At 45.9% G+C, this 17,717-nt stretch overlaps 2 protein-coding genes across 2 annotated transcripts; both read right to left on the bottom strand.

Moving 5' to 3' along the window:
- Positions 1-1,562: 1,562 nt before the first annotated feature.
- Positions 1,563-4,357, bottom strand: KCNRG (potassium channel regulator). Its single transcript, XM_074152888.1, has 2 exons — positions 3,780-4,357; positions 1,563-1,815 (listed from the first exon to the last, which is right to left on the bottom strand). Exons 1-2 carry the CDS (start codon positions 4,355-4,357, stop codon positions 1,563-1,565), a joined length of 831 nt encoding a protein of 276 aa, XP_074008989.1.
- A 1,645-nt stretch (positions 4,358-6,002) lies between these two features.
- TRIM13 (tripartite motif containing 13) lies at positions 6,003-7,229 on the bottom strand. Its single transcript, XM_074152875.1, has one exon. It carries the CDS (start codon positions 7,227-7,229, stop codon positions 6,003-6,005), a length of 1,227 nt encoding a protein of 408 aa, XP_074008976.1.
- Between the last annotated feature and the right edge of the window lie 10,488 nt (positions 7,230-17,717).

Below are 17,717 nucleotides of genomic sequence, written 5' to 3'. Positions count from 1 at the left end.
CTCAGAAGGCTCTAGAAGAAGCAAAGAGGACCTCTTTGTTGCTGCTGAACTTGCGTCAAGCTAAAGTGCACTACAGTGGTAGCAAAAGAAAAGAGATGTCCGATAGTGGCGCCACCAGCCTGGGAAGATCCATTTCATCGAAACTCCTAAGGGCAAGAAACAGACGAGTGATTCCCACCCCTCACCCCCCCATTATTAAGTGCTGCAAATAAAGTTATAAATTCACATTTTAAAGCTAACGAAAAGCCAGATCTAATTACTCAGACAAGAAAGCCCAAATGAACTCTACTTGGCTGCTTGTAACTGGTGATGAAAGATGGTGTTTTATCAACAGCAAAAGTCAGATTCAAGTAACGAATCCTTGAAGTTAATGCCATCTCATTCCCCTGCTTTGAAGGGAGGACAAAAGATTCTTAATTTATAAGGCCTCATTAACTTACCTCTCCTGGTACCTGAGCTAATTTTGGCATTATTACAAAGCATTGTACAGGGCTAACATTCCCAAGGCTTTTAAAGCCACTTCTGCCAAGCCTTCCTCCTAAATATGTTCTGCACTTAACAAGGATTAAGAAATCCTTTGTACTACTTTGTTTAAAATTGTACCAACTCTTCCATCTGAAGGACTGTTTATCACATTTTCATTTTTTTTACAGTGAAAGCTCTAAAAATGAACTGACCCTTTGTTCACAAAGACCTTCATCGTTTAATTCTCAGCACCGAGAAGCAGCCTTCGGAGTGGGAGGAGCGGACAGAGGAGTGTTCTGCAAGAGACAGTAACACCTTATTCACGGACACTGGTGGTGGCTTCACAAAGCCACTTCCTCACGTCTGAAGCCACGCAGCGACACAACGTGGGATGTTTCCCTTACGCCGTTTCCCACTAACTGCGAGAGAATCAGTGAACGTGTATCTTTTGAAAGTAGAAGCGATATTAGAATCAGAGAATGATTAGAGTTGGAAGGGATCTTAAAGATCATCTTGTTCCAATCCCCCTGCCATGGACAGGGACACCTCCCACTAGAGCAGGTTGCTCAAAGCCCCATCCAGCCTGGCCTTGAGCACCTCCAGGGATGGGGCATCCACAACTTCCCTGGTTGAGAAGTTTCTCGTTGAGGTTTGCATTCTTCCTCCAGCCACTTCTCCAGACTGTTGGGATAACAGTTGTGTCGAGCTGTTATTTCTTCAGGTATTATCATATATTTAAAAATCTACTTACAGATTAACAAAGAACATAAGAATGATGTTCTAGAAGGAGTGGCTGAATTTTTGTGAGTCCCAATATAAATTTTAGCCACAAAACAAAACAAAAACAAGCCTTGAAAATGCTGTAATCTGGTCCACAAAACCAGTATTAAGTCCGTGGCTCTTTTATTTAGAGTTGAAGAGGGTGGAGCAGTAAAAGGCAGGAAAGCGTTTTTTTTTCCCAAATGCTTGGAAAAAAAATAATAATTTGTTTGTTTGTCACTTCCCTCAACAGCTGCAGTTTCAAACAAGCCAACAGAAAAAGGCCACTAGTGGTGACACACCCCTCTTCCACCTTCAGAAGATGAAAGGAAAGGGCTTTATTTCCCTTTCTGCGCTTGGCTTCTCTTTGCCTGTGCTGCCCCGGAGCTGCCCGGGCTTCGGCTCAGCGTGACGGTAAGGCCTGGTGGCCTCCTCAGCCTCTCAAAACTGTAGCATTCGACTTTTTCTTCACTGGAGACTGTCCTGGTGCTTAGGAGGCGAAATCCATCTTTGAGCAAAGTGTCAAGCAGCAGGCCTAGCACATTAGTACCGTTAATCAGCTTTCTATTATCAGGCTTTATGGAAACATACCTAAAATAAGAAAAAAAAGCAGTTACAACACACTTCAGTTACTTCTTGAAGGACGGAACCAATTGGTTTTTTTTAAAACAAACCAGGTCCTCAGGCGGTGCAGGTCAGCACAGCTGCACGGGTTTACAGCAACCAAGGTTCTGGATTATTTTTTCCCTTCCTTTGAGGACAATTTAACTCTTTCCCTCGTTATAAGAACAGTAATTCTCAATTCCTCCAGTTACGTGTTGGGGAAGAAGCACCTCTCTTTCACCCCCACACCAGAACTTATTTTCTTAAGATATAGCTGTGATGATAACCTCCATCTCATTTCATTTAATGGCGGCAAGGTGAATGGCATGCTCTACATAGAGCTGCAACAGTCTCCCAGGTGAGAGTAAATGCTGGAAAGGACAGTGAAGTTACGCTCCCCCCCACAGCATCACTTGTCACTACACGGGATCTCTCTCTACAAACAGTGACATTTATTGCAAAGTTACCTTGTACAGCAGGTCTTGTGGTAACAAGTACGAAAATCGTTTTCACATCGCCTCAAATGATTTTGCGTGATATAAAGTACAGTATAAGAATCTATCCAGACGTTTTGAGGAACAGAAACCAGGTAAAAATACTATTACAAAATACATCAGCTGACAGAGGTGAAACTGTTCCACAGTTCACAGGAAAGAACAACAAACATTCATGGAAAGCACAAAAAAGGTGAAAAAGAGTCCATGTCACCACAAAGACCAAGTCGATGATAGAAATTCAGCAGGCAGCATCACCAAACTCGACTTGTTTCATTACTCAAGATAAATTTTTCTATTGATCTGCAGAAGAAAATTTTTACCAAGTCCGAAGAAATAAAGGAAAGAATCAGTAATATTTTCCCCACTACTTAAGTTGCCATAACCTACTCAGCCCATTGTTAGTCCATTAAAATTAGTAGTATGTTATAAAGTTAAGGTTTGGCACATAAATATATGTTGCTTCGCAAATGCAAAGTAGTTTTTCTTCTACTTGCTTAGCTAAAGAAAGCCAGAAGAAAGATAAAACTTTATTCATTCTTTTTTAAAAAATAATCAAAAGACTGCTGCATTGATTCATATATTCAGAGAGAACAAGCTTTTTGGAAATATTTCAATAAAATTTCCATAAAATTCCAGATGTTCTAACAGCCACAGAGGACAAATTAGGTTATGTTTTCTTATACAGTAAGAACGTGTCTCCATACAATAGAGACATCCAGCAAAACGCTTGTTTAAAAAATGTCAGTTGTCATTAGAATACAATACTGCTGTCACAAAGATCACTGATACAGAGTAATCTTAATAAAAACAGAACCTGGCTCTGAATTCAAAGAAAACCCACTGTGAAGCATACAGTTAATAATCTAACCCTTCTCCCTCCCCCCCAAGAAAAGGCTCTACAAAAGCTTTCCAGTCCCTGAATTGCTATCTTGGTTCCGCTGGTGGTTTTAACCCTGTTTAACCATTCCCTTTTTCCACTTTTCTATATGAAAGTCTTTTGGACCACGAGCTAGCGGAGATTTTAGGCTTCCCCAGTTCTTCACTCACTCCTTGTTTATTTTGTTTCCTTTGCTTCATTTTACTCCGTGGTTTTCAAGTCCTCTAGAAGGTCACTGATGCCATGAAATTCTAAAGCCTGGGAGGGCGAGTGAGGAAGAAAGGGCAGAGAGAGAGAGAGGGAAAGACCCAACAGAACTCAAACCCAAGCATTGAGAACAGTATTTGAGAAAGCTGAAGAACAGGCAAAACAGTGTAACAGAAAATTCACTGGGTATTTCAGAACTAGAAAAAGATAACATTGAACTAGCAGGAGAAAAGGAAACATATTTCTTTTCTCTCAGATAGCTGTCTCCGATAGTTTCTTTAAAAAGAGCTGTGCTAGCACGTAGTGTGTACTTCATGATCTAGAAGTCACGAAGACACTTCCATAATGAGAAGTCACACTAGGGAGAGTACCTGGCCACAAACTGGTCGCCAGCAGAGTAGTCAGTACCACACTGAAAAACCATGTCGTGATAAGAAGGTCTTTCCAAAGGAAGTGGAACGAGTGGTTTCTGAGAAGGAAAAGGGCTGTTCCAGCTCTGTCCCGACTGCTGCCCTGTGAACAGAGTGATCTGTTCAGCCAGCGTCTCAACCGTGGCACTGCAGGAACCAAAGACCCGGAAAAAGGCCTGCATCTCTTGGAGAGAAAAACGCACTTCCAAGATCTCCAGCCTCGGCTTCAGCAAGTGTTCCTGGCTCAGGAGGTCGGCCAGAGGGTAGAGCCCATAGAATTCTGCTTCTCTCTGCAGCCTCTGATAGTCCGAGAAATCAGTGGGTAGGGAGACCTGGAGAGTCCTCAAGAAGTCCATGATGTAACTAAACAAAGTTCCATCTCTGTCCACAAAAAACTCTCCATTCACCAGCTTAAATTCCTGGTCATCATCATTCAACATCCGCGCTAGCCTGGACTCCGGGAACTGCTGCAAGGTAGAGGCCCGGGTTACAAATCTCACACCTCCCACGCTCAGAATGACCACCTCTCGGTTACTCATCGCTCTCAGCCACTCAAGAACTGTAACCCTCTGATCTACGTGTTTGTGACTTGATCTTTCCTAAACTGCAAGGCATCTGCAGCTCCAAGAACTGCTCAGTGCTTTCAGCAAGTGTTTGGAGTGAGGTGTGGAGCAGCGACAGGACTCCCAGGCAACAGAGATGTAAATATCATGTACAATCGTTTTGTTTGCAGGGTTTGGTTGCTCGGAAACTTTGATTCTTGGCATTTAATATTCAATTTTTGAAATTAACAGCTTGCAAGGACTGACAGTGAAGGAAGACAGTGAATTGACCGTCACAACTTTTTAAACCTTAAGAGAGGCCAATGAATATCCCCAAAGTATGACACGCATTACATTTGTTTTCGGGAATTGTCAACTAAATGTTTTCATTCTATATCCTGCTGTTCACAGGACCACAGGACCACAGGACCACTGCAAAAAGAGGTTAGATGGGTTTCAAGCAATGTATTTCAGTATCGTGTGCTCTTGAAGAAGGGCACTTCAGAGAACTCAAGCTGACGGTTCACTTCAAATCACTGTTATCCTACAGCCAAGTCAATACACTCAGAAAATGTAATTAATTCCTGAAACAAGGTACACGAAAATACAGTAACAGTAGAAGAGCCTTGATACATTCCAGTGCTACTGCACTTCCAAACACCAACAACTTCCAATACTCCTGTCACGTTACGCACTCTCTTCCAAGGAATCATCACACCTTTTTCCCCAAATCTTGGAATTACGATCTGAAGAGACAGAGAGGGACAGGAGAGAAACTGCTCTACCCACCACCTTCGCAGGGCCAGAGCGCAAGCTGCACTGAACTGCTTACACTAAGGCCACTTTTTAAGGAAGTGTGGCTTCAGAGAAACATGGATCTTAGAAGACAGCTCAGTCACCCCAACAATCTGATGTTGGAAAAGTAAACTGCAAACCATGTAGCATCTCCCAGCTTGTTCTTGTCTTACCAACCTCAACTGATTTCTCTCACCCCTAGAATTTATGCTTGCCCTGAAGATACATTTTTGTATAGAATATGTAAACAATAGCCATTATCTACAGTAATCTGAATGCACAGGGTAATTACGACATTTGGTTGTACATAAAAATACATGTATCTATTTCAGTGAGAAGTAACATCCTCAGATAGAAAGTGGTTCCCGAACGTGAATGATGCGCCCTGTATTTTGCAGTGGAAGGGCGGTCCTCAACAAGCCTCTCAGTGCAGTGCTCTTCTCAATCACAACTGGTCGTCTTCTTTCCAAACCACCTCCCAGTTAGCAATTTGATTTTCTTTTAATGTTCCAGAAACCGACACTTTTTATCTTATCCTACAATTACATTAACATTGTAACTAAGTACACAGTTTGGCCCTACATTTTGGTAATAAAAATGATTTACAGTGAATAATAATCCTATAATCACCACTGGAAGAAGAATCCAGAAACAATGTGTTTTTCAAAGCTTCATTTCATCTTCCAGTTTATCAGTGCTCAAAATACGTGAGCAGCATGAATGTTTTGGAAACATTTTGAATTTTTGCATTTTTTCACCGGAATTCTTTAAAAAAACCAATTAACGTTAAGAGGTTCTATGTTTTCTTCACCAGATCTCTCTTAGTTCTTATATTTCAGCAGGGACTTCACAACAGTTTATATTTGCACACAAACTGTGCAACATTATCCAGTACAACCAATGTATAGTTTTTACACTTTTCTCTTAGAAGTGAAGCTCCATCTGTCATCTGTTCCCAGTAAAAGACTGCATGATCTGCTATCTCCACTGTATCTGCCAGATAGGACAAGCTAATTGTAAAGAACTGAGATTTCCAGCACTGGAGATTGTCAACCACTGACTCCACAAAGGACATTCTGGTGACAGCAAGGATAAGCAAGCAAATAAGAGAGGTCACTATAAATCTGCGTGAAAAGACTGAGGGAATCTTGAATTTAAGAGTGTTGTTCTCCTGAGGCAAAGAAAGTTTGTCCACATCAACCAGTTTTATTCCATTCCACTGGCTGGTATCAAAGCTCTTCATTGTAGGGCTGATGTCCACACTGGAACAAGGTAAAGGGGTTTCTTTGAGCACCTTGATTTTTTCCCTGAACTCCTGCATCTGTTGCAGAAATATAATGGGTTCAGACACATCTTTGAAGGCCTCTGCAATGTTAAAAGCCATCCGTTGCTCTTGCAGAATTGTGTTCAGTTTATTGATTTCTGGATCGTAGGCCTGCATCACTGCAAGCTTCATGGTCTCAAAGTCAGAGAGAATCTCATTTCGTTTCTGCTCCAGCGTGTGCTGCAGCTTCTCGAAGAACTCCTTCACTTTGTCAGAATCTTTGGTCAGCATCTGCAGAGCTTTCCTCTTACTGGTTTCTAAGGTATCCAGCCGCGAGAGGGCATCTCCGCAACGCCAAGTTTCAAAGCCCTGAAACAGGGTTTCAAAAGCCCGCTTCTCCTGGGAATAAGCTTCTTCAATAGAACAGAAAACATGCTTTGTGTGGTCACCACGGGTGGCACAAACCCCACAGATCAGCTGCATGTCCGTCCGGCAAAAAATGTTAAGGGGTTGCCCACTGTGCACTTTGCACACGGGCATTTTCGGAGTTACTTTGATTTTGTTGTACTTCTCCACGATACCTTTCAGAGAGTAGTTGACTTGCAAGCTGTTGACTCCAGTAACGGGAGTTTCCTTCCTGCACGTGGGGCACTTGAAAGGGGAGGGCCTCCAAAGCACATTCCGCACGTTTCCCTCAAGAATTCCTTCCAGGCACTTTCTGCAGAAATTGTGTGAACAGGGCAGGACGCGAGGATCATCAAACAGGCTACAGCAAATGGGACAGGTGAGATCTTCCTCTAGGAGCTCCATCATATCCTAGGAAAGAGAAGAAAGATGGTAACAAAACTTATAAAATGTATTTCTCCCTCAGGGGAACCATGCAAAAACCAATCTCCATCTGAGACACAGCTCAGTGACAAAAGGATCTACTTTTTTGTCCAGTATCCTTAAGACAGAGCCTCAGCTGGGTTTTTGCAGCCAGTCCAGTTAGCTGTGGTATCTGGCCACCAGATGGCAGGCACAAGAACGACTCAGTGTCCAGGCAGAACCACGTTTGGATTCTCAGCTAGAAATGCAGGAAAAGAAGGCTTGCCAAACCCACCAAGGACCTTGAAAATCACTGATGTACTCACAATAACAGTTCAAGACTTACATCTTTCCTCACTGATGCAATACCCAGAAACTGGATTTTCACAAAAGATACCCAGGCGATACACCCTGCTAAGATTTGTTTACTCTCTGCTTGCTCAACTCATCCAAACCCCAGGCACCGCTCCTTGTAAGAAGGCGATATTAAAGGTGGCTGAAAAAGCCCAGCTTCAGAATTTCCTCAGCTACAGAATATGTGATGTGGCTCTTTGCTCTACCTGCAAAGCCAAAGGTAGGTCACCACTCACTTAAAAAGTTAGCTTTTCTCTTGCTCCTGCAATATTTGTAAATAAACAAGTGATCGTGTTATTGTTGAGCTATTGGGCACAAAGTTAAAATACTTCAAAGAACAGCTGCCCATAATTCTTGATAATTCATCATGAAACAGAACTGTTAACCATTTTCATTTATCTGCAATCTATGTTTCCAATTCCATCCTCACAGCATTCATGCCTTGGCAATTTCTTTCTGTGGACAGGACCTACAGGAAGAGGACTTATCATGTAATCCTTCCTACTGGAAAGTCTCAGTGAGGGGACCCAGTGCACTACCCTTCCAATGCCTCTAACTAAAGCCAAGTTCTTAGACGCAGGCACCTCATAACTTATAGCATGCTCTAAGAAAACAAATTGCTAATGAAGACCAAAATGGGTGACAGTTTGTATTTGCCAAACCTCTCAAACACACTTAGTTTTGAGCTATAATTAGAAAGATGCTTCCCTTGAATAAATTCCTTCTGCATTATACAATATGTATTCATATATATATGTAATAAAATTAGTTTTGTAAATTAAAAGATGTATCACAGAGAATAGCATCAAAGTACTGCTGTGACAGCAAGGCATATGAATGAGCTCTTTTAATTAGTTTCGATGTTATTACTAAGGTTTCTGTCCCCTCAAAGAACTATGAAGCGGAAAACGCGGGCGCAAGAGGAGAGCTGCAAGGGAAGATCTGTGCTGCACAGGACAAGAAGAGCAACAAAATCAATGCCACTGATCCAAGGAAAGCAAAGACCACTACAGGGAAGAAAGGCGAGGTCAATTCTGTGTTTCTTTCACAAGAGGACCGCTACAGTCCCAGCGAGACTCCACAGGAAAAGCCATTCTTGAGGGGTGTAAGCAAACCTCCCACGCTTTTCCAGTAACGAGGAGGAGGAGTATTCTCTGTGCTTGTTTGAATAAGGAGAGTTTGAAAAAGTTGCCAGCTTTTCTAGTCAGTCTCTGGACAAAGGTCATCAGGCAGAAAAAGCCACTGTTACAGCTAGGGACAGAGTCCCTGAGAAAAGGTCTAATGACTCCATTTACCACCTCAGGTTTCCTATAAGGCCACAGACACCATTCAGAAACTTCCATTTTCTGTGAGAAGAAAGTAATTTTGAAGTTAGAACAAGCAACATTTCTCTTCTGTCCTTTTCCTACTGCTAAAAAGAATGGGATGATGGGAAGACAATGATTTTGTCCCTATACTCTTTGAGTCTTCCTCTTTATGAATAGCTCTTTCCAACTTGTCCTCACAGCTTTTAGCCACAGTAGTGCAAAGATCAGTTTTGCTCCTAAGAGGATAATAACTACAAAACTAAAATGACAGTTCTCCATCTTTCAGTAAATGGAAATTCACAGCGCAGAAAATATTTTCTCTGGTCTGCCTCCTTTACCAGGGAGGATTTTACTTCTTAGTTAGGGAGCTGGAAAAGCAGCTTTGCGCGCCGGACAGTGAGCGCTGCAAACCACTGCAGAAAGTGCTTACTACAACACGTTCCATCAAAATTGCAGGACAAACATTGAAGACTTTTCATGCTCCTGAAAATACAAAATACATACACAAAAACGTTTCATGATCCAAATAAAACTGTCCTGTTGCATTCCAACCCCACTTCTCCAATTAAATAATTATGTTTTATAAATACAACAGCATTTCAAAACCATTACATGACATCATTAAAAACCTCAGATAAAAAGAAATGGCCAAGTCTACAAGCTTTTTTTCCAGTAGTAACACCAGACCAAAAATACCAAAAACTTGTATGACTGGTTGTATGACAGAAGCTGAACTTCTGTCTTCTTTAGGACATTAATTTCAAAGAGTAAGTTGCCTGTGGATTGAAACATCCCTTTGTATTAGCAACTTGGTATTTGTCTGAGGAACTACAGCACCATTTCAGCTTCTCCATTGGGAATTTCTCTGTGCTACTTCTGATCCGGGTTTGGATGGCCCACTTTTCTTCCTTCACCTGAGCTACATAAACCCTCTGGGTACAAACCCAGCAGATGTCACCCATCAGAAAGAGCAACTTGCACTGTTCTATCATTAGGAAGAAGAATGGCAAAACAAATCAAACCATAAACACAAAACCAACCGCAACAGCTTTTTCCCACACTCCAGAGAGAAAAGCATGTAACATGTTCCTCAGCACACAAGTTGGGTTTATCAGCCAGCAGCAGGCTGAAAGCAAAACCAAAATTTCACCAAGCTGCAAACAAAACAAAAAAATAGCTCTTGAATTACAAGTTTCCTGCAATGGCGTGTAACTAAGTATTCTAAATAAAACTTGACCGAGTCAGGCTGCATTTCCGCAAGCAGTTGAGCTAGTCAGGAGAGGTCTCGTCTCCCTTCCTTGTCAGGACCTCCTATGAGCAATTTCACCAGCCTACTGTCAGACTGGTGTGTTGAATCAGACCAAAAAAGGGTCCCGTGCAGGTAAGGCAGGAGGAAGGCTGATGGGAGCTCCTCCTTCCAGCAGTGATGATCTTTGCTCACCCCATCGAGAGGAACCACAACCTAACAGAGGGTCAGAGTAGACACTGCAACACAGAACGATTGACCTCCAGGTACAGTAGGTATCCAGGCGGCCAAAAAACGCTGAGGAAAGTGGCTGTGCTTTAAACCTGTTATTTCATTGCCAAAGTTTTTTCCGGGAGTTATCAGGCAGATCCAACACATTCAACCTTCGGAAAGCCAGAAAGGCCTAGAGAAATAAGCAATCTCGGTTCAGTGCAGTTACAGCCCCATGAACACAACCTTTCATCGACTGGGTTTGACACTCTGCCGAGCGCAGGGCACAGGGGCGGTTCCAGTGCATGCTCCCGCCATCGCCTCCTCGTCCCTCTGCCCCGGCAGGAGTTCCCTCACAGCATCTGGTTACGGCCCCTCTCCTCCCAGGGGGGATCCCTGACACCCGCCTAAACGATGGCATACCCGCCGGGCCCGGCCGCTCTCCCCAGCCGCCGGCCGCGGCCTCCCTGGGGGTCGGCGGAGGGCGGCCCTCGGAGTCAGCTTTGGCCGCGCAGAGAATAACGCGGCAGCGGGGTTTATGCGGGAACGGGGTTGCGAGCGGAACCAAGGGCGACGGCCGCGGCCCGCCGCGCCGCCGCCTCACAATACCGCGGCCTTCGCTCGCCCAGCCGGGCCTGCCCCTCCTGCCGCCGCCGCCCCCGGTACTCACCATCCCGGGCCGGGGCTGGCGGAGAGGCCGGGGGGAGCGGGCCGCCTCGGCCGCCCACACCGGTCTCAGCCGCCGCCCCCCTCCGGGCCCGAGGCCGCCGCTCCCGCCTCCCGCCCCGCGCCGCTCGGCCCGGCCCGGCCCGGCCCGGCGCCCCCCTCTCACCTCAGCGAGCCGCGGCGGCGCGGTCAGCGGCAGCGGGCGATGCTGAGGGCCGCCATCCACCGGCCGCTCCGCCGCACGCCCCTCCTCGCCGCGCCCCGCCGTCGCTGCCGCTCGGCCCAGGAAGGGTGGGCAGGCCCCGGCCCCGGTCCCGGCCCGCAGCGGCGATCGGCCGGCAGCTGCTGCCCGCCGGCCCCGACGGGGTGTGCCCACCCACCTTGGCCGGCGGCCGCGGATCCGGCCCCGGGGCAGGAGCTGCTGCGGCCCTTCCTCCTCCGCTTGCCTGTGAGCGGCGGGGAAAGCCCCCGAGGCTGGCGGGGGAGAGGAGCGGGCGGCCTGGCTGCCAGGCGCTGGCCTCAGCCGGTGGCCGAGGTCTGCAGCCCGAAGCAGGCTGCCTGTTCCCCCGCCGAGGGATTTACGGGTTTCTGTTGTTTACTAACTCTGCTAAATTAAGACTTCAGCCTGCAGCTCACGGGCGCGCGTGGCGCAGCCTAACGAGGAGCGCGGCTGGGTGGCAGTCCCAATGAGCATCTTCCACCTCCTGAGCTCCTCAGCTCTCTTATTAAAAAAAGCAAAAAAAGCCATCATTTATTAGGCACCAATACAGGTTAGGTGTGGACCTGCTGGAGACAAGTTCTGAAGAGAAAGATCTGGGGGTCCTGGTAGACAGCAAAATGACAATGAGCAAGCAGTGTGCTCTTGTGGCCAGGAAGGCCAACGGAATCCTGGGCTGCATAGGGAAGAGTGTGGCCAGTAGGTCGAGGGAAGTCATTCTCCCCCTCTGCTCTGCACTGGTGAGGCCACAACCGGAATACTGCATCCAGTTCTGGGCTCCCCAATTCAAGAGGGATAGGGAACTACTGGAAAGAGTCCAGCGAAGGGCAACAAAGATGATTAAGGGATTGGAGCATCTCCCTTATGAGGAAAGGCTGAGAGAGCTGGGACTCTTTAGCCTGGAGAAGAGAAGGCTGAGGGGAGACCTTATCAATGCTTATGAGTATCTAAAGGGTGGGTTGAAGGAGGAGGGAGCCAGACTCTTTTCAGTGGTTGCCAGTGAGAGGACGAGGGGCAACGGGCACAAGCTGGAACATAGGAGGTTCCACTCAAATATGAGAAGAAACTTCACGGTGAGGGTGACAGAGCCCTGGAACAGGCTGCCCAGGGAGGTTGTGGAGTCCCCTTCTTTGGAGATTTTCAAGACCCGCCTGGATGCAGTCCTGAGTAACATGCTCTGACATGCTCTGGGCAATCCTGCTTCGGCAGGGGAGTTGGACTAGATGATCTTTATTGTCCTTTCCAACTCTAAAAATTCAGTGAAAATTCAGTGAAATTTTAGCCAGATACCCTCACTTGCTTCGTTAAAGGATGGAGACGTATTTCTATTTGCTTTAATGTACCGGCTGTACCTCTTCCGACTGGTGAGTCTGTTGGAGAGTAACGTGGCCTTGTCAGACCTGCAGATCTCCTGCAGTGGCACCGACTTGTTCCGGGGAGACGGAGCAGGAAGGATCCCGCGTCCGCCTGGGAGGACCCTCCAGTTACAGGACTGTGAAACTGGGGCTGGAAGCACTCAGACCGCGGAGAACTTTTGTGATTCTTACCCTTTTTGCAATCCTCCTGACAGGTCTCAGTCAACATAACAGGGCTCACATCGAAGCCAAACTGAGCTTACTTTCTAGTGAGACTTTGTGAAACCTTACATCAAAAGCTGTTCCGAAACGCACGTGCTCTGCTTCCTGCATCCCTGTCACTGCCTGCTCTTCACTCGCCCACTGCAGGCACGTCACTCATCGGCACAGGGAAGAACAATTCACATTCAGGACTACCCACACAAGCAACATCACAGGCTCGACCCTATTTGCCCAGAGAAGTTGTGGATGCCCCATCCCTGGAAGTGTTCAAGGCCAGGCCAGATGGGGCTTTGAGCAACTTGTTCCAGTGGGAGGTGTCCCTGCCCATGGCAGGGGGGTTGGAACTCAAGATCCTCAAACAAGGATCTTTAAGGTCCTTTCTGACCCAAACCATTTTATGATTCTATGATTTCTATCAAATGAGGCTCCCTCACACACCTGACATCTTTCTTCCAGTCATTTAGGAATCTGGATTTCAAAAAACACTCAATAACACACCAAGGCTGTGGTTCCCCAATTTACTGCAGCCAGCAAGCGAAGAGCACTCCTCTTCCTCACCGTCCCTCCTTCTGCCTTCATCCAAGCTGGCCTGCCCTCTCAGCTGGTCTCGATGGGAACAGTTTGGCCAAAGAGAAGTATTTTCAAAAATCCCCTTTGGATTGTTCACACACTTCGGCATTTCATCCACTGTCTACAAGAGAATGGTCCCAGAAGATAGAGCTGCTGCTGAAAAGCAACCAAGACCTTTAGGTGCACTTCAACGGCCCTGCTTGTTTTCTCTTAATTGTCCGGCACCTTCTTTGCTGTTTATTAAAAACAAGTAATTCCAGGTAGATTCTGAAAAGTGATGGATGAATCCATTCCTCAGCTACCCAAATTGCATTGAAGTGATATCCCAAATGCTTGAGCATTTATGTTTTCCAAGGACCCCTTGTCTATGCTTTCCCAACAGCCATTTTTATATCAAGAACTTCCTGATTCTACTAATCTTCACTTTAATTTTATGAATGAAGATATTAACAGCACCATGGCATTTTAAATGCCTCACTCATTTTAAATTCATATATTTCTCGTGTAACTTTTTTCCTGATATATTTTTAGAGTACATTTTATTCTCCATTAATTCTTTGGGCTGTCTCCTTATAAATGAAGAAGGAGCTGTATGGGCATAAGAGTGGACGCCTGTCCGCCTGGGATATCTCCTTTTCATTAGGACCATCTGAAAATGTTCTTGTCCCTCCCTGACCTGGGCTTTCTTCTGCCAAAGATGAAAGCTTCAATGTCTGGGCAAACACAGCACAGGGATTTCTGCGCATAGAGACAGTACCATGGCTGTGCTGAGTGGGATCAAATACAATTTGGGCATTCCATCTGATTTATATGGTTGCATACATGTAAGTCCATCTTTCTATACTATCTGTCTACCTAAACGGCCTCAAGTTGCACCAAGGGAGGTTTAGATTGGATATTAGGAAAAATTTCTTTGCTGAAAGGGTTTTGGAACAGGCTGCCCAGGGAAGTGGTTGAGTCACCATCCCTGGCGGGATTTAAAAGACAGGTAGACATGGTGCTTAGGGACACGGTTTAGTGGGGGACCTGGCAGTGCTAGGTTAATGGTTGGACTTGATCATCTTGAAGGTCTTTTCCAACCTAAATAATTCTATGATTCTATAAGCATTTTGTAAACACTTTGTTGTTTATAGAGGCTTTTCAATAGCAGTTTGCTTATGAGCATGCCCTCCCGCATCTGAGACCACAGTGTCTTCCCAAAGTAGCATCAGAGGCCATTTGTTGAAGCTTCAGAGAAAAGTTCTGGCTGATGGAAAAGAGCATGTGTAGATCTGTGTGGCAATATTTCCCTAGGGAAACTTAGGCTCAAAGGAGAGGTCCAGCTTGAAGGGAAGTGTTAGGATAAATGTCACTTACCCATAGGAGAATTCAAACTCTAGGACCACAAAGATGATTAGGGGCTTGGAGCATCTCTCTTATGAGGAAAGGCTGAGGGACTTGGGTCTTTGTAGTCTGGAGAAGGCTGAGGAGGGATCTGATCAACACCTATAAATACTTAAAGGGTGGGTGTCAAGAAGATGGGGCCAGTCTTTTTTCAGTGGTGCCCAGTGACAGGACAAGAAGAAATGGGTACAGACTTGTACATAAGAAGTTCCATCTCAACATGAGGAGGAACTTCTTCACTTTGAGGGTGGCAGAGCACTGGAACAGGCTGCCCAGAGAGGTAGTGGAGTCTCCTTCTCTGGAGATGTTCAAAACCCACCTGGACAAGTTCCTGTGTAACCTGCTCTAGGTGGACCTGCTTTGGCAGGGGGGGTTGGACTAGATGATCTCCAGAGGTCCCTTCCAACCCCATATCATTCTGTAATTCCGTGAAAATACAGGGGTAGGAATTTGGAAGGGGTTATAAAATAGTGGCAACTTCCAGCTTTACGAGACAAACACCATGCTTGTAAGACAAAGGGATCGCAACTATTGTCATCTTTAAACTACAGAGAGAACCCAGATTGTGGCTTTTCTACTAAGACAGGAGATTTCTGAGACTGAAGCTGCTTGCTGCAGTTCATCAGCGCCTCAGAGCTGACTTCTCCTGCCCGCTTTGCCTGTGCCAGCTCTGCCAGCCCTGGCAGATGCTTTACCGAGTTGACTCAACCCACTAAGCCAGCAGAACGCTATTCCCTTTTCTTTGCCTGGGTTAGTTTTCTGCTGACTCAAGGAGCTAAATCAGTTCAGTGCAAGATTAGACAATCATCAGGTCTAACATCAGAGGAGTGAGGAAAAGAGGAACAGGATTTTTCCCTTCCTGTGGAAGTGAGCCATTGAAGTGACTCAAGCTGTAACAAGTAATTTTACCCTGAGAGGCAGATTCACAGGGGGTTAAACCAAGCCGAGACTGTGCTACTAGCAAAAAAGATAATTCCATCCTTTTCCCTTCCCTTAGTCATGCTTTCCTGATGCTTCCTCTCCGCTGGCTCCGACACTCATGCGGCCACATGTTAGGCTAGATCCACTTGCCAACAGAGCTGAAAGCTAATCCAGGTTGTTGGTTGTCTTTTTTTTTAAAAAAAAGGAAAAAAAAGTTTTCAGCAGGATCAATTTTGGCATCCAGCTGATCCAGCGGCCGAACAAACACCAATGCCAGGATGAGCCAGCGAGAGGGCCCGTGTCGGTGGCAGCCGGCACACACGTCAGCATAAACCAGAAGTGCTCCCCCCTACTCTCTCCCAGCCGTGATTTCACAAATGCTTCCAGCCAGCCATTGCCGGCCCTGCTGCCAAAAGTAACACAGCCTTGCCCTTCGGCCACACCAGCTGCTCATTCCAGCCCCCAGGCACCCCCTGTGCTGTGCTGGAGAAGATGTCTAACACAAAACTGATCAATAAATGTAGCTGGAGTTAAAAGCAGATTTTTTGTGGTTTTTTTTTTTTTTCCCCCCAGGTTTATATTCCCCATCAGTAAGGGTTCTCTGAGGCTGTGCTAGCAGAAATAGTAATTTTTTCCTAGGGTGAAAGACCAAGGAAAAGAGGTGAGTTGAGGGCATTTTCCAGTCTTATCCTTGGCTGCAAGCCTGCCTTCTACTTCCCACTGAAGGAGGTTAAGGCTTCACGTCGGGAAGGAGGTGTTGCGGAGGTGTCAGAGCACACACACAGTACACTCCAGCACCGGGAGAGTGACTTCTTGAAGCACGCTGCTTTATTCGGCTGTGCTGGTGTGAGCATACCCTCAAATGGAGAGAGACAATCTGAGATGCACGATGCATGTAGGTGCTGCAGGGACCTAAATACAGAAATAAATCTGCAAGAGCTTTGATGCCGATAGATTGGTAAGAAGATACTGTAAGATAACACAAATAAAGGAACTATTCAAAACAGCTCCATGTGTCAAACACCTTCCTCGTGTATAAAAGCTTCACAACTATATCGTATCTGACTACGTTTCTTTTCAACAGATACATCTGGACTATATTAAAGATTCCAAACGAGGGATCAGAGAAAGCAGTTTCTTGTTATTGTTCCATAAAAGCTACTTTTAATACGCACTGTAGAAATACCAGGCATTAAAAATCCTTGAAGGATCATCAGCGACTGAGCCGATCAACTGCTGTTTTGAGGTCTGAATTTCAGAGGCTGCAGGGTCTCCGATGACTGGTTTAGCAGTACTGAAAAGCTCCATAGTTTTACACACAGAACTCTGACCTACACCGTTAACCAATATTTAACACTTTCCCAGGTTCTGCTGCGGAGGGGGGCGAATCGATGATGAATTCAGTTATCTCCTCAGCATAATCCTATTTATTTACAAAGAATGTACAGCCACGTCCCATTTCCTTGCACGCAGAGGAAGCAAATGGGAGGGAGCGCTGTGCGGCAGTCCAAGTTTGCTGCTCTAGCCAGGATGCCTGCCCAGAAGAAGCTGTCCCTTGGCTTTTTCTCAGGGCCATGCACCACTGCTTCTCCCACTGTCTGCTGGCTCTGGCGTGGTGTTTCCGGTCCCGGACATGCACACAGGCAAACACAGCTGCAACCAATCTGTGTTCTTGCTGCTGCGTTCGCAAGCAGTCCCTTGAGAAACCTCTCTGACTTTCCCCAAATTAGTGCTTGCTCATACGAGTTAGCTCATCTTAGCGCTGGGCCATCCAGCCCTGTGCCGTGGGCAGCGGTTTCTCGGTTTTAGCTATCTTACACCATAAAAGAACTTAATTGCTCCTTCCTGAACAAAGCATGGCCAGCGTGCCTGTCAGTTTTAATGAGGTCTGTGATTGCCTATAGATCAAAGCTCTGCTCCGGTGGGTTTTGCTTATATTGCATAAAGAGGAAAGGAGAAGTGACCTCCAAAGTAAATAGAACAATGAGGAACAAAATTAATTTTCATACACAATTTCTTCTATGACTTGGCAAGCGTCAG

Source organism: Numenius arquata, chromosome 1 (genome assembly GCF_964106895.1).
Source record: "Numenius arquata chromosome 1, bNumArq3.hap1.1, whole genome shotgun sequence".
In the NCBI taxonomy this organism is placed as follows: Eukaryota; Metazoa; Chordata; class Aves; order Charadriiformes; family Scolopacidae; genus Numenius; species Numenius arquata.
This window is presented reverse-complemented; position numbering and strand designations above follow the sequence as displayed.

What these genes read in the sequence shown, in the direction of transcription:
- TRIM13 (XM_074152875.1), bottom strand. Translation starts at nt 7,229, where the DNA reads ATGGAGCTCCTAGAGGAAGATCTCACCTGTCCCATTTGCTGTAGCCTG.
- KCNRG (XM_074152888.1), bottom strand. Translation starts at nt 4,357, where the DNA reads ATGAGTAACCGAGAGGTGGTCATTCTGAGCGTGGGAGGTGTGAGATTT. An exon ending in GGCGACCAGTTTGTGGCCAG is followed by an intron (nt 1,816 to 3,779) that starts GTACTCTCCCTA and finishes TTCTTATTTTAG; the next exon opens with GTATGTTTCCATAAAGCCTG.